This window comes from Photinus pyralis, unplaced genomic scaffold (assembly GCF_008802855.1).
Source record: "Photinus pyralis isolate 1611_PpyrPB1 unplaced genomic scaffold, Ppyr1.3 Ppyr1.4_LG4, whole genome shotgun sequence".
NCBI classification, from domain to species: Eukaryota; Metazoa; Arthropoda; class Insecta; order Coleoptera; family Lampyridae; genus Photinus; species Photinus pyralis.
In genome coordinates, this window is record NW_022170511.1 from 433457 (window position 1) to 447972 (window position 14516).

At 37.0% G+C, this 14516-nt stretch overlaps 1 protein-coding gene across 3 annotated transcripts in view; it reads left to right on the top strand.

Moving 5' to 3' along the window:
• The window catches only part of LOC116169900 (teneurin-a), a 310461-nt gene that overhangs the window by 97663 nt on the left and 198282 nt on the right, over positions 1–14516 (top strand). For all 3 annotated transcript variants that reach the window (XM_031486097.1, XM_031486099.1, XM_031486100.1), the window contains 3 exons: positions 9533–9742; positions 9798–9989; positions 14207–14365. In XM_031486097.1, coding sequence (XP_031341957.1) covers positions 9533–9742; positions 9798–9989; positions 14207–14365 — 561 coding nt within the window. The remainder of the gene's footprint in view (positions 1–9532; positions 9743–9797; positions 9990–14206; positions 14366–14516) is intronic.

Here is a 14516-nt window from a genome sequence, read left to right on the forward strand (position 1 = left end):
CCAAAAATGCTGTAACGCATGGACATTTTTAAAGGGCACGGGGGCATATGCTTTAGATATTGCAGATTTTTTTAAACTACTATACGTGTCCATCTGCCAGTATTGTCTGTCCACACAACTGTCTACACGGTTGTGCGTAGGTACATAATTAATGCGAGGATGATAAATTGATAGATTTTGTTCACATTAGATACAATGGGGGAACACACGTCTAGGTGTATTGGAACATAAGCTATGTAATATCGTTACTAATGTACGAATTTGGTTAGAAAATGGCAAAACGTCAATGGATATTACAAGAAGCTTTGTTTCTTCATACTTCTTATTCCTTCGCTTGTACGATTGTTGCATTGCAATTTGATGCACAGGGCAGAAGGAAGCCAATTTCATGGCAGAGAGTAAGGAATAAGTGTATTTTATAGACAAATTTACAGGCATATGGAAATGTGAGACTGGCCCCACATTCCCTTTATCGGTCCCCGTTTCCGACGTCCCGCTCACCCGCCAATCGCGTCTCCTCTGTCAATAAGATCTTGGCGGGGGCTACCACCTAAATAAATAAATAAACTTGTAGAAACTTTAGTAACTTAGAGGGGTGGCATAAAAAAAGTTCAGTCATTAATCGAATCGCCCTTGTATAAACAAGTACCGGAATTACTCCTGCCATCATGTTTATGGAGAACGCATCCAATTACTCGACGTGTAACTGTCAGTTTTTGTTGTTGTTTAAGTTTTATGAGTGTGATTATACAGTGTTTCAAGGTAGTTTTAATTTGTTAAAGATCAAATCCTGGTTGAAAAAGAAACTTCGCATCAGATGCAAAAATAGTGCGAAAAGGAAACGGTAATTGGTATCTTAACGCAAAGAGCTTGCAGGACGTGGATTTTAGAGCTTGTCGTCCGTTGATCCAAGGGATGTGGGCATTATGTTAGACATAGTCGCGGATAAGCTTTATACTTTACCTCGAGTTGTGGATTAGTTGTCGAGCTTACATTATCTACCGTCTAAAAAAAGGAGAGTAAGTTTAATTGAAATGCGAAACGTTACACTTTTGATGATCTACTCGTCTCCGAAATGACGTTGATTTATATGCACGAAGTTACTTTTGTACGGAGAATGGATAGGCCGATATATCCCGGCTTGTATCACTCACGCGCCCGCGGCGGACACACAACCCCCCAGCGGGTTCTTTATCCTTCTCTGCATGAGTCTGACGTTACCGCAACAAAGATTACTCATCTTATATTCGCTCGCAGTCGAGGCACGTCTGCCCATAATGTCATTTTGATATTATTACCATATCAGCATGTAACGTGGAATATAGATTATCGAATTATATATTATTATAATCCAAAATCGATGTGTCGGTTGTTATTGATGAGCTTCGAGGCATTGTAAGAATGTTATTCGAGATTCATTTCATGTCACTTTAGTAATTCCTCTCAGTCATTAGTTCTTCTACAGTTCATGTATGAAAGACGGTGGTGCCGAGCTTCGATAAGCAATTTATCAAAGACGATGTTTAATCGCAACCACGCTGATTGGATATGGCAGCTCTAAGATATCAATACCAAACGAGGTAGAGTAACCGCATTAAGGCCACATCAAGTTTCGCTTCCGCTTTACTCCTCCTTGAAGCATGCTTATATATCGAGTTTGGAATCACATGTTCAGTGATCAGACAGGCGGTGAAGTTTCTTATATATTTTATTCCGGTTCGGTATACTTCCAATTACTAAAGTGTTCCCGATGGGCCGTACCTAGAAAGACATTCGACCCCCAGCTCGTTCATTTCATAACAGAACGCGCGATCGCCCCCACATCGTCATCCGAGAGGAAAACAATATATCAACGGTGCACTAGGATACTCTTTCACAAATCCAAACAGCGCGTTCTGTCAATCTGACGCTTATTCCCATTCCATCAGTGAAAAAACGAGCAACAAGCATTTCTGTCTCCGGTCGCCGCGCAACCAGAACTGATCTCCATGGATACCCTCGCGCTGGACATATTATTGGGGGCGAGTTTAGGTGTTCATTCTTTAAAACTTGCGTGCGTTCAAAAAGCCTCATTTATTGCAAACGCTTTCATCAGACAACCCAGGAATACGGTTGCATTGAGGGCACTTGAATTACTTTCAAACAAGCGAAAGTAATATTACACGGTTTTTCCAGTAGTCGTTCTAAGTAACTTTTAAGTTCTAGAAAGGAGTGCAATATTGTACCTACATATTTTAATGAATGAGTACGGTAAGACACCTTTGTAGTTTCGTGCATTTGAGGAAAGTTTTCTTCTTGCCTTCATTAAAAGAGAACATTTCCGCAGAAAGCCAAGAAATACTAGCTGTTAGCTTACTTGATGATTATAGAATATACATTATACAGGGTGTTCGTAAATATGATGACATTATCGAGCCGAGCCGACCCGAACTTTTTGAAAACACGACTCGACTCGAAATTATGGATGTCCAGCTCGGCTCTAAACTCGGCTCAAAAAATACAAGTTCAACTGAACTTGAAACTCGGTTTGTTTTTAAAGGGGCTTTTCCTTCAAATTCCTAAGAGGCTTGTATCTAAGAGATATAATGAATCCTTTAAAATTGTATTGATGTTTAAAGGCCTTTAAGAGTCTCTGGGAGCCTCATATTTAATCTAGAAATTTTAGGAAGGTTTTAGAGATCTTTTTATTCCTGTGTGCAGTGGTATGCGGTCACTACACCACCCTCAGTACACCTGTCCAGCAGCTCAAAACAAATCAAAGTTCCATTTATGGTTTTGTACAATCTCCAACATTCGGCGTCTGCTATAAGGAAAATCCTATGAATTCTATACCCGATGATGCAAATCCAAATCCTGTCAGCTCGTCATAATATTCAGCTCTATGGTTTCCCAGGAAACACTGAACGGGAAACCATGGACCATTGCCTTAAAACTGTTCCAGGATTTTTTCTCCTCTTTGCTAAGTATTAATCGCGGGAAAATATCTCACTCAGGGAAAACAAATATTCCAGCTTTAATTTTCGCCCCTGAAAGCTTTCAATCAAATCGCTAGAACTTTTGTAAAAGCAAATATTTTCGATGTCCAATCGCACTTTTTATTTATTTTTGCTTATTATATTCAGAATAAATTATGTAAATCCTACGCGCAAATTTATTTATTGCCCCTCTCTTGTGACCCGTATAATCCATCATCAACTTTGTTTTTTCTTATGGAAGGTATTTTTACTTTTTGTGTCATTTGATAGAGCATTTTTTTTTGTCAAAAACGTAAATACCACTATTTTTCAATAAGAAATGGCGCTATTAATTCTACCCAACAACAAAGTTTGCCAAGCGAAAAAAAAGATATTTTAACAATATTAAAAAAATACATTTTTGAAATCTGAACAAAATGCTCTATCACTGATATTTCTTTAACTTTCCGCAGAAGCTATTTCGGCATTTGACCGTGGGAAAATTCTGGGGACATGGCCTACCTCCTAATTTCGACAGCCAGATCATATTTTGGCAGTTTCTTCGGGGTGCGAGATCATATTTTGACAGTTGACCCGGGATGCCGAATCTTATTTCGGCAGTTGGCCCGGGATGCAAGATCATATTTCTACAGTTCACCTAGGGCGCGAGATCATATTTCGGAAGTTGGCCCGGCGTGAGATATCATATTTCGGCAGATGGCCCGGGATGCTTTGGCAGGTGGTCCGGGTGTTTGGACAGGTGTCCCGGGGTTATTTTGGTAGTTACATTGCAAGTCTCATATTTTCGGTAGTCGGCGTGGGGTGCAAAATTGGATGGAAATAATAATTTTCTTATTTCCGATTGTTTTTTTTAAAGAGGCAATAAAGTGGATAAACAAAAATTAGGTAAGCGTGGACTCCTCCTACAGGACCCGAGGTCGATTATAAGTTATATGTCTGTCGTGTCACAGGGACATAGAAACCTATTAGGATAAGTAAATTTTCTCTATCTTTTGGTGAAAAAAATTATAGTATATTAAGTATGGAGAACGGTAAGGGATTTTTACCGTTCGAAGACAATTGTTTGGAGGAGGAGCGAAGCGACGACTCCAATTATTGTCTGAGAACGGTAACCCTTAACGTTCGACGTGCTTATAACATTTTTTGCGCGATCGAAATTAAAATTATGCAACCAATATAAATATGCACTAAGAAATTAACGAGCAGAATAAATCGAAATGATCGAAGTGGTATGGTGTACATCACTAGGCAACCAGTTTAAATGTCAAAATTGAAATTAATAATTTCATAAAAATGTGCATGTGTCTGATGTAGTTTACTAGCTTTGCACTTCCTTTATGACTTTATGAGCGTCTTGCTATAGGGAAAACAGCACAAATTGTACGTTTAATTTACCTAACAATAATTAAAGATTAAATGTAATGTAAGACTGTTGATTTTTAAAAAGGCGTCGGTAAGTATTTTTGCTGTTCTGATTTTAGATCGGTAAGTAATTTTGGCGTCGTCGTAATCATAGTAACTGGTAAATTCTACGTACTGTCATGGAAACACCCATGGTAAATAGTCAGAAATGACCGATCGCGCAAAAAACTACATTACTTATATATTTATGTTCCGGATCCACCTTTTTTTCGATGACTCTTATCTTCTAGATTCTAAAAACAATATTGCGTAATTTATATAGCGGGTATCGTTTCATTATTTTTTTCGACAAACTAACTGTTTCAAAAATGCACCTTTTTTACCAGTGCATCTACATTCGCCTCCAATGTACCCGAGCTTTTAGATGTGATAAAGTTGCTCTTGTCTATACTATAATTAATAATAAATCATATAATTAATATAATTAATAAGTTTGTCACATTTAAGGTCATTGTGTACAGATGTAGCAAGTAGCATTAACAGAAAAGGAAACTTGGTAATTTTTTCCAAAAAATGTGTTCTCTACACATGAAAATCAGTCGGCTAACTGCCGAAATATGATTTCACACCCCGACCAACTGTCAAAATTTGACCCTGAACCCGGGCCAAACTGCCGAAATACCTACCACTAGCCAACTGTCAAAGTATGACCCAGGCCAACCGCCGAGATATTTTCACACAAAGAACAAATTTTATGTAATATGCAAGAACTGGAGTGGTGTTAAACAGAATTCAGCGCATGCAAGGCACTGGACAAGAAAATGCATATAATTTCCTATGCAGTTTCTAGTAAAAGAACTAATTAGAGAAAATGTTTAGTATCATACCGGATTTAGCACAATATCGCACAAGAAAGAATAATAAAGGATGCATGGCGTATATACCTATCAAAAACTGCAAAATGATTTTTTCTACGTTGTGCCACTGTTGCACAATGCCCTCACTATAGGGTAATATATTCGCAATCAATAAAGTTCTTGCAAAATGCGTTATTGTGACCTCTAGAAGGGGACAATAACCATTTATTGGCAATAGTAAAACCAAGTTTAAACATTTATCGGTATTTTCCAAAGCACTACTCTCGCCAAGATGCCCAATAGCATATATAGTAGTCTATAAGGCAATAACTCATAATAAATGTAACAGAAACGGCCACGAAATCCCATAAAATTTTGGAGTAAACCGCCCAGCCTCATAGTAGTAAAAGGCTGCGTAACTGTTCTTTATGATTAGAGGAACGGCAGTGGCGTACACTAAAAGCGTGTTATACTTAAGGGATTAGTGTCTTGTATATATATTATTTTTTTCATATCCGTACACTTCGGCATTTACGTAGCAGTAAAAGTGAAGAAGGTTCTTCGGGATTAAAATTAATAACCGCGCTATAATTTTATCGCCTGACGTATGGATCGAAAAAGGTGCGTAATCTCGTCAGTTCAGCTACTACGAAAACAATAACCAAGCAAAGTAGGGGGCAATTTCCATTCATGGCGAAACTCACAAGCCACAAGAGACCAAAAGAAAATTAAACGTCGGATTCTGAGCCAACGTAATAAAACGTTCTATGGGTAAAGTCAAAGGTGAATGACGACCAAGCACCTGCGGCATGCCACCGCGACGCCTTGGAGTATGTGTGCTTTCGCTATTTGTATTTTAAACGTGAGCATCCAACCCCCCCCTCCTTCGCTCTGCCCTTACTTTAAATGAACAACTGGAAGACGCGTTATTTTTCCGTTTTTATTCCGAAACAGTAATCTTTATAAAGCAACAACCTGCTATAAAGAGTCACTAAATCTCAGGCTCAACAAATAATATAAAAGCTCTCAGTTCGCATTAATTTCCTTACCTATCCAAAAATTTTACGAGCGCCTTAAATTCGCAAAATAAATGGCCGGAAGAACTTACTCTGTTTTTTCAACATAATTCCGCAAGTATAATACGTTAGAGGAGATGAATTCCTGTGTATTTATCTGTAGCCCAAGGCAATCGAAGCAGTAAACCTCATCTAAGCCGCATTATAAGTTTTGAGTACACTTTTCTTATAATTAATGAGGAGAATTTTGGATAACACAAATTTCTGGAAGCATAACTTTGGCGGAATTTCGTAATCAAAGACACGACGGCTTCCCTAACAATTAAAGATCCGCGGTTCTCACGTTTCACGATACAACGATACGAATACCGCACACGTACGTTACGATGCTCTTGGAAGTGTTCTCTAAAACTTGAGCTTTTACGCGTCTTCTGTAAGTTGGATGTGGACCAAATCTTGTTAAATCTAATCTAACTCTCGGATAGCGGCGGCTCCTGAATAAGGAATAACGCGGTGTACCATGCATGCCGAAGTAAAATTTTACCACCTCACGCCAAAATACATTCAATTAGATTTATTCATACACGTTTCTTTAGTAATTAAATAGCCTCACCGAATGAAAAGTGGCTTTAATAAATAATTTTTGCAGGAAAGAAAGCGGCTAATGTAAATTCAATTAACGAGTACTCAAATATAAATAGAAAAACAAATTATTTATGAGATTTAATTTGTTTTCATTAAAAAACCGGAGAGGCTCGGAAAGTTTTCTAATAAATTGCGTGTGAAGTGATCTTGACATTAGAACCGTTAAGCAGTAAGTGCGTTTTGTTTTCCCCAACTTCCGGGGAATTTTAATTCGGGATGCGCCGACGGGCGGATTATTTATAAACAGATACAGAGGTGTAATCCAAATACGACGCCACATATTGGTAGGCTTAATGTGTGCCATATGAAACACATCTTTGCTTAATCCACTAGAATGGAAGATACGTTCAACAATATTAAAGCAACCTTATGAGAAAAGTCGGTATTATTGCAGTTATAAATATACTTCCAACGCGATTGGTCGATTCTTGTTGGATATTGCTATAAGAGAAAGTAGAGATACCTGTAGGCTTCATGGTACAATTAAGGTTTCAAAATACGCTCGCGACTGCTTCCCGAGGGTAAACAACTCAAGATTGAATATGAAAATTTAATCAGGTAATTTCATAGGGGATGATGCTTCAATGCTCTTCCGAGAAATTGTGCCCGTTGCTCCTTTGCTTCACTATGTAACAATTTTAGAAAATGTAATTACGTCAAAAATTACTTATAATCTCAAATTAGCTAATACTAATTCGTATTTTCCCTTCGCCAATTTATGAAATAATAATCTTCAACACGCTTCCACCTTAAGTTTTGAGGGCGGGAGTAATAATAATCGGAGAACGGATCGCAGTTATGACGTTCTGTGATACCCAGTATATAGACATATACGTACAATTTATTTATGCGTCGTTTTTAATTAACCAGATCAGTGCGTTACAGATTTTAGGTCACTTACATTAACCAATTTTATTCCAATTTGAATTTAACACTTATTTTGTTGTAATCTCCAAATTAAACGTTAACAAACGTGCAAAAGTTAAAATAAATGAAACTTTAATCAACACAAAAACGAAAAATTAAATTTACTCCTCCGAGATGTCGCAAATATGTCACGTACATTTCTTAATCTCTCTCCTACTCATTTTGGTATACCACTTCACTCTTATTATTTCTTTTTCTGGTTATTTTAGCATGTCAAACTCGAAATAAAATTTTGTTACCTTCGCCCTCTGACCTCTGACTACACAACTGCTATCTGAAATATTTATATGTAACGTCAAGCTAGTCTACAGATCATAATGGAAACTCTGATTTATTTTAAAGTAGCAATCGACCAATAGCAGAATTAGTACGAACTAAAGCCTGTGCCTATTCACTCACACTTTCCCGGTTGTTGTTATTACAATTAGTACCTAATTAATGCTTTTAATCTGGCAAACTGTAAAAAAAATAATTTTAGAGATTCGGCTTTAAAACCAATAAAACTTTCAGTATCTATAACACTCTACAGTAATGTTGAATCCACACAATGTCGGCCATGTTATTTGAATCTGCGGTCATTGTGTTTTGTATCAGATTGATTCGATGTTGATTTTGTTTAAATAATCGTTTTGTATATTTTGTTTAATTTATTTTAAGATGAATTACGTGTACTCGTAGATAGATACGGTTTAGGTGTTTTGTGTTTGTGCGTCTGTTTAAAGAGAATAGTAGTGATAACCCGATTTGAAGGATTAGCATTTTAAGGTAATTAAGATTTTTTTAAATTAATATGTTCAATCGATCGCTTGTGCGTGGTATTTGTCTGCGGGCCCTGAGCGCTATTATTTATTCAGATTTATTATTGATTGATTTATGCCGAATAAATTTGTTTCATCTGTAAATTATTACATTTATGTTTAATCGAGCTCAAAATAAGACCTTGATAAAAGTATTCATGCCAATTTCTCTGTTGGTTATGCCAGGTATTTAAATTAGGCATGTTACGGAAGTGGTTATATCGGAACCCAAACGCACTGATTGCCGCCCCTGTGCATCAACATTCGATATAACTAAAAATGTGTCGGAACTGAAATCTGAATTGCGATATTAATCAAGGTTTCTGAGCTTGCTCAAATTAATAAAATTAAAGTTCCATTGCATTTTTCCGACTAGCGGCTGCTGGAGGTATTCTAGAAAAATTATAATCAATTGGTATAAAAAGTTATGTTAGTACTTGTGTTTAATTGAGCTAGTTGGGCAGGTGATGGTTTAGTGACCGTTTGCCTTTGCACATAAGTAATATTGGCATGATGTATGCCAACTTAATGCCTCGTCGTCTTGCCCTCTTGCACCATTTACTCGTACGAAGGGTTTGAGTATATAATCACATGCTGATTTAATGGATTCATTTAAACATGTTGTTGCTCCTCCCCGCTCAACAAACATGAGCAAAATTTAAGAGCTCCAAAGGGAATTAAGTGCTAATTCAGTACCTTCGTTTTTACCCTGTACCTGTCGTTACACTGTAGTTTTTCGATAATTTTATTTTGATGCTTTTTTGAGAGTGTTAGTCTGAACTGGTACTTCAAGTGCTTGTCGGTGTGTCGCTGTGAGACTGTTAACATAGCTCGAGGATATACTCATTGGTCACAATAGAGGAGTGCAGAGCAAGAAGTTTGACAACAAGAGCAAAAGAGCTAATAGTGCAAATGTAGTTTGCATAAAGTTCTAATTTTTAAATTCCTTTCAGGTGTCGATCGGTCTTATCGTTCGGATGATACGGAGGATGCAATGACAACGGATAATCCAACCACCCCCTTTCCCACACCTCCACCTACATTAGTGTCGCCTAGGTCACCACTTCCCCATCATAGACAAGCATCACCGTTTCCCTTAGAAAATACGAACACGCGACGAATGCACTATGCAACCCCTCAAGACCGCTTGCGTGGGAATAATGGTACGTATATCAGCTTTATTTATGCAAGTTGTCCAAGTACAGTCCGCAATTCCAGGTGAAGTTATATATTCGAGTAACAAAAAGGGTATTGCAAATACGATAAACCGAAGTGGTAGAGGCCGGCACGGTAGAACGGGCGGTATGACATCTTCTAGTAGCGCAACTTCATGTAACAGCTGCACAGAAGGGGTTCGTAACGACGTCGCGTACCACGGAGATACTCAGCAGCGCCTCTGTTTAACTAACGGTAAGACAAAATAATGATAAATGAGTATGACACATACTGATACAACACCGATACAATGTGAAGGGGTAACCCACTCATCTCGCATAACATAATTAACACTCGAGTAAAGTTAAGTTAATGAGCGACAACTCGTAATTAGCTTAACACCGAATAGATTTGCCACCGTACACGTATCTCACATCAGTTAAATGAATTACGCGATTATCTCTAGCTAACTCAAATGCGAATTCAAGTGCCCCTTTCCAACGCGAAGTATCTAATACAAAATTATCCTTTGCTCAAAGGCTTTAGAAGTGCAAAAATGCCTTACGTCATGTACTCCATTAAAGCTTAAAGCTTTAGGGATGGAACTGTCGGGGTAACTTTATAATTAGATCGCAAATCCACTGTCCGCTGTCCGCCTCAATTTTATAATCCCTCTAGTGCATTCCCAACGTTGCGCGACGTAATTGTAAACATTGATAACCGCATTAATTAGGGAAAAGTTTCTCCTAAAAGCTAAATCGCATTTTTCTAGAAAATTATAGCTCGCCCTGCACTTGACGTGAAATGTTCAACATAAAACTAATTTATAACTTGATTGCAACTAAAAAAAAACTTTATCGTTAAGCCAACTGTAATAATTTTCTGTGATTAACGCGGAATGCTCACGATCGTGGTGTTTTAATTTATATCGACAAATAAAATCGAGTCTTTATTGTCTGTTCTGTTTTTTAATGGTAATATTGTGAACGCCATGTTGCAGTAGAAATAAAAAGGTTACAAACATCAACTATCTACTAATAAATTGAATTTATCGGCAATTAGGTACCCACTAAATTTATTGTCATTCGGTATCATTTGGTTAATGCGGAAGTTTATCTGATCTTTCAAATCTAATCGCACGAAATCGATGTAATTTACGAGCAAGTGCGCGGATCAGCAGCGCCACAAAAGTTGAAAATGTATAGAGCAAGATTGGCCTGAATTTAGCATCGCCGCTAAATTTGTTGGAAATGCAAGTGTATAAACCACCAATTAAAGGCCTTCATAGTAAATTACGGTAATGGTAAGAATTAGGGGGGGCATTCAACAGTCACACGTGCCTAATTAGGAACAGAACAGTTATGTAGTGTTTTTAAATTCGATTACGCAAGCTTTTACTGATGCTACTTTCCCGTTCTTGTTACGAACACTAAAAATCGACAAATCAAATTTTACAAAAAAAACTGTTCGAGAAAGTCAAACTTGTATATAAGGCCATGGTGCGAGGAGTGTTAGTAGTACATACATCATTTGAAAGCTCATTCCAACCTCCAATCTAATAGTAATTTAGTTTTAAGCAACTACCAGAAAATGCCTCAAAACGTGACTGCACCAGTTGTCGTGGTGGAAGATCCGCATTTAGAACAGTAAATGTGCCACATTCAACTAGTATTTTCATTGATTTGTTCGTTATTCCAATTAATCCCAATGAAATACATGTTCACAAAATGATAGATGGAAATGAGAAATAATAATGTAAAAAGTTCAACCATTGGTTTCCAAATTCCAAGGATTGATTTTCAGTTTCAGTGTAGCTACACTAGATCATCGGAAAAATATTGAACATTTTTAAACCATTGCTTTTGACATTACCATCAGGACTTTTTGTTCTGTAATTTTCAAAAATATTGAAAAAGCCATAAAACGCTAAACGGCTAAAATGACCGGATATGCTTATGATATTTATTTGTTCATAAGAGTTACTTAGATAGTTTTTCTCAAATTTAATACCATAAATTATTATAGAACCTAAAATATGCACTCTGATAGAGTAGTTTCGAGAAAATTCGCAATAAAATGCCCTTAAGCGGCATGGCCACCCGAAGTATCTTAAATGGTCCCATGGATTATGAACTACGTATTTTGTATGTTAATCACATTTCTAATTTTATTGCCATTACTATCAGAAATGGGCCAAAAGAGGCACACGCTGACTGTAGTGTTAAGATGTTGAATTTGCAACATCCATTACATTCAACTATACCTGCTATTTACATTAAGTTTGCGTTATCTTAAACCCAATGAAACAAATGATTCATATTGATTGATTTTTTTATTATCTTGTATTTATATATTCCACATAAACAGATATAAATACAAGGTGGTTACAAAAAGACATCTCTTAGATACAGAAGTTTATTGAGGAGACATGTAATTGAGGTGTCATCTTGTGAAAAAATACTTCAAGTTTCATTTACGTATTGTCATAGTACTGAATTCCGCAACTAGGAGGAAAAGTTTAAACAAGGAAGAGCAACCCTTTTGAACCAGTTCTTAAAAAGGGGTTGATCGAATCAACCACTTGGGTTTCTGCCATAGCGTACGTTCTTTGACCCATTAAACACCCAATTAAGTGTTCACTTGAAGACAATTAAAATCGGTAGCATAATTCTTACCTCAACATTACATACGTTTGAGGGGTCTACGACTCTTCGTAGTTGGATATAAAACTTGCTTGTACGCCACCATTCTACGGTATCCTAATAAACCTGATTCTTAGATGAGAAAAACTGTAAACTAATAACAATGCCACACCGAAGATGGAGTCATGTTATGTAATGGTGTCGGCCATTAACGCCAAGGGCTCACGGTAGGAAGAATATGGATAGAGCTCAGGTGCCGGCCATTTTGGCAAAGACATAACCTTACTCAGTGCAATAATATACCGGGTGATTCATTAGAAGTGAGGACAATTTGAATTTCCCGCAAATAAAAAAAATTATGAAGTTGGTACTAAGACTAACTGATGATAATTTATTTAATTGCAGTGGTGTATCATCATTCTTTCAGTAAATTGTTTACTTATTTATAATCTACCAATACTGCTTCTGTTTTACCACAAATTATAAACTAACACTAGACACAGTCATGTTTCTTACATATTTTAAAGCATCAACTCTAAAAATTGTGCAAAATGGAAAAAGTAACAAACCGTAAATGGCACACGACAATTATCGGCGACAGTGGTTTCTTAAATGACAGTCATGACAGAAAAAAATTACTAACGAAATTCAAACCGTCAATCTAATAATTCAAAAAAATACTAAAACCTTACGCGCGAAATTCAAGCGATCATCACTTCTAATGAATCACCCGGTATATAGGGCATGTTCAGGCCGTTCAGTGTTTATTTTCGTGTTTTCACCTTTAGCTAGGATATGACCTGTGTCATTGTAATAAAGAGTTACGGGTTTCGAGATCCATTCCGTAACATTTTTCATACAGCATAAAAATTCAAATATTCAGTAGTCATGAAAAATAATCACATTTGGCATTTATCTCAAATAAGATAGCGGCAAAATACCACTGCCATGAAATTCAACAAATATTAACATATTTCATATGCCCCCATATACAACAAACAAAAATAACCGACCCATCGTATTGCTATCTAAACAATGTCAATGTTGGACGTTGATATTTGGACCAAATTTAAGGCAGTTGATCGTGGCCATTATTTGCCATGAAATTTGGAAAATTTTAATAGGAGAGCTAGTTGGGTTTAAGATTTGTGTATGGTTGATTTTGGCTGGGTGCACATGGCACATAGCATTATTACTTACTCGCCCAACATAGGGCCTTGCATTTATTTTTTATGCGGCCCGAATGTTAGGGTCACAGCAGTAGGTATACAACAATCATCGTAGCTAAAAATAGTATTTGAATTCCAAAACCACCTTCCTGCGACTGTTTAAAATGTAAAAGACATGTGAAAAGTTGCATAGCACTCTAACTACGTACAGAAAATCTATCAGATACCCTAAATTATCTAAACTTCAATTGAAAGCCATCCATACCTATGGAAAATTCCATCTTAACTACTTACGTATCAAAAAATGCCCTAACTTGTATTAACACTCTGTACTAATCTACAACCTTCCGCTGACAAATAATCAGTCTAACTCCTGAGCAAAGCGGGATAAAAGCTAAAGGCGAATTTGTTGTTTACTTATTTTATCCTATAGCCTAACGATTAAAAGGTAGTGGTACAAAAACCTACCATAAAAATTAGTAAAAAAAATATGAGTAAATCCGGTGTCCGGGTTCGATCCTTTAAAGGAACTGTTTTGGATGTTGATACATTATCATTTTTATACAATATACATCTACGATCAGATTTACACAATCATCTATGCATTTATATTACCCAAAACGATAAAGGTAATCATCAAGCTTCATTGATTTTATTATAGGTGGTGGTGAAGAATCGCCTCCGGAACCCGCCCCACCCGAAGTGCCTCCCCGAGGACCATCTTTGCATTCCGCAACGCTTAGAAGAAGAGCTGAATATTCACTTCCGGTAGGCGAATCCGGTCCCGCTAGTCAGGAATCGCAATTCCTTTCGCAGGGCGGTAAGTCAAATTTTCAATTGCGCACGGCCTCTATAACGAGCCGCATATGTTCCATATAATCTCTCAGACGTAACCTGTCTTTATTGGGTCATTAGATTTAATTCGCATTGAAAAGAGGAAGGGTCATTTACTGTCCTGCTTTGAAATCAGG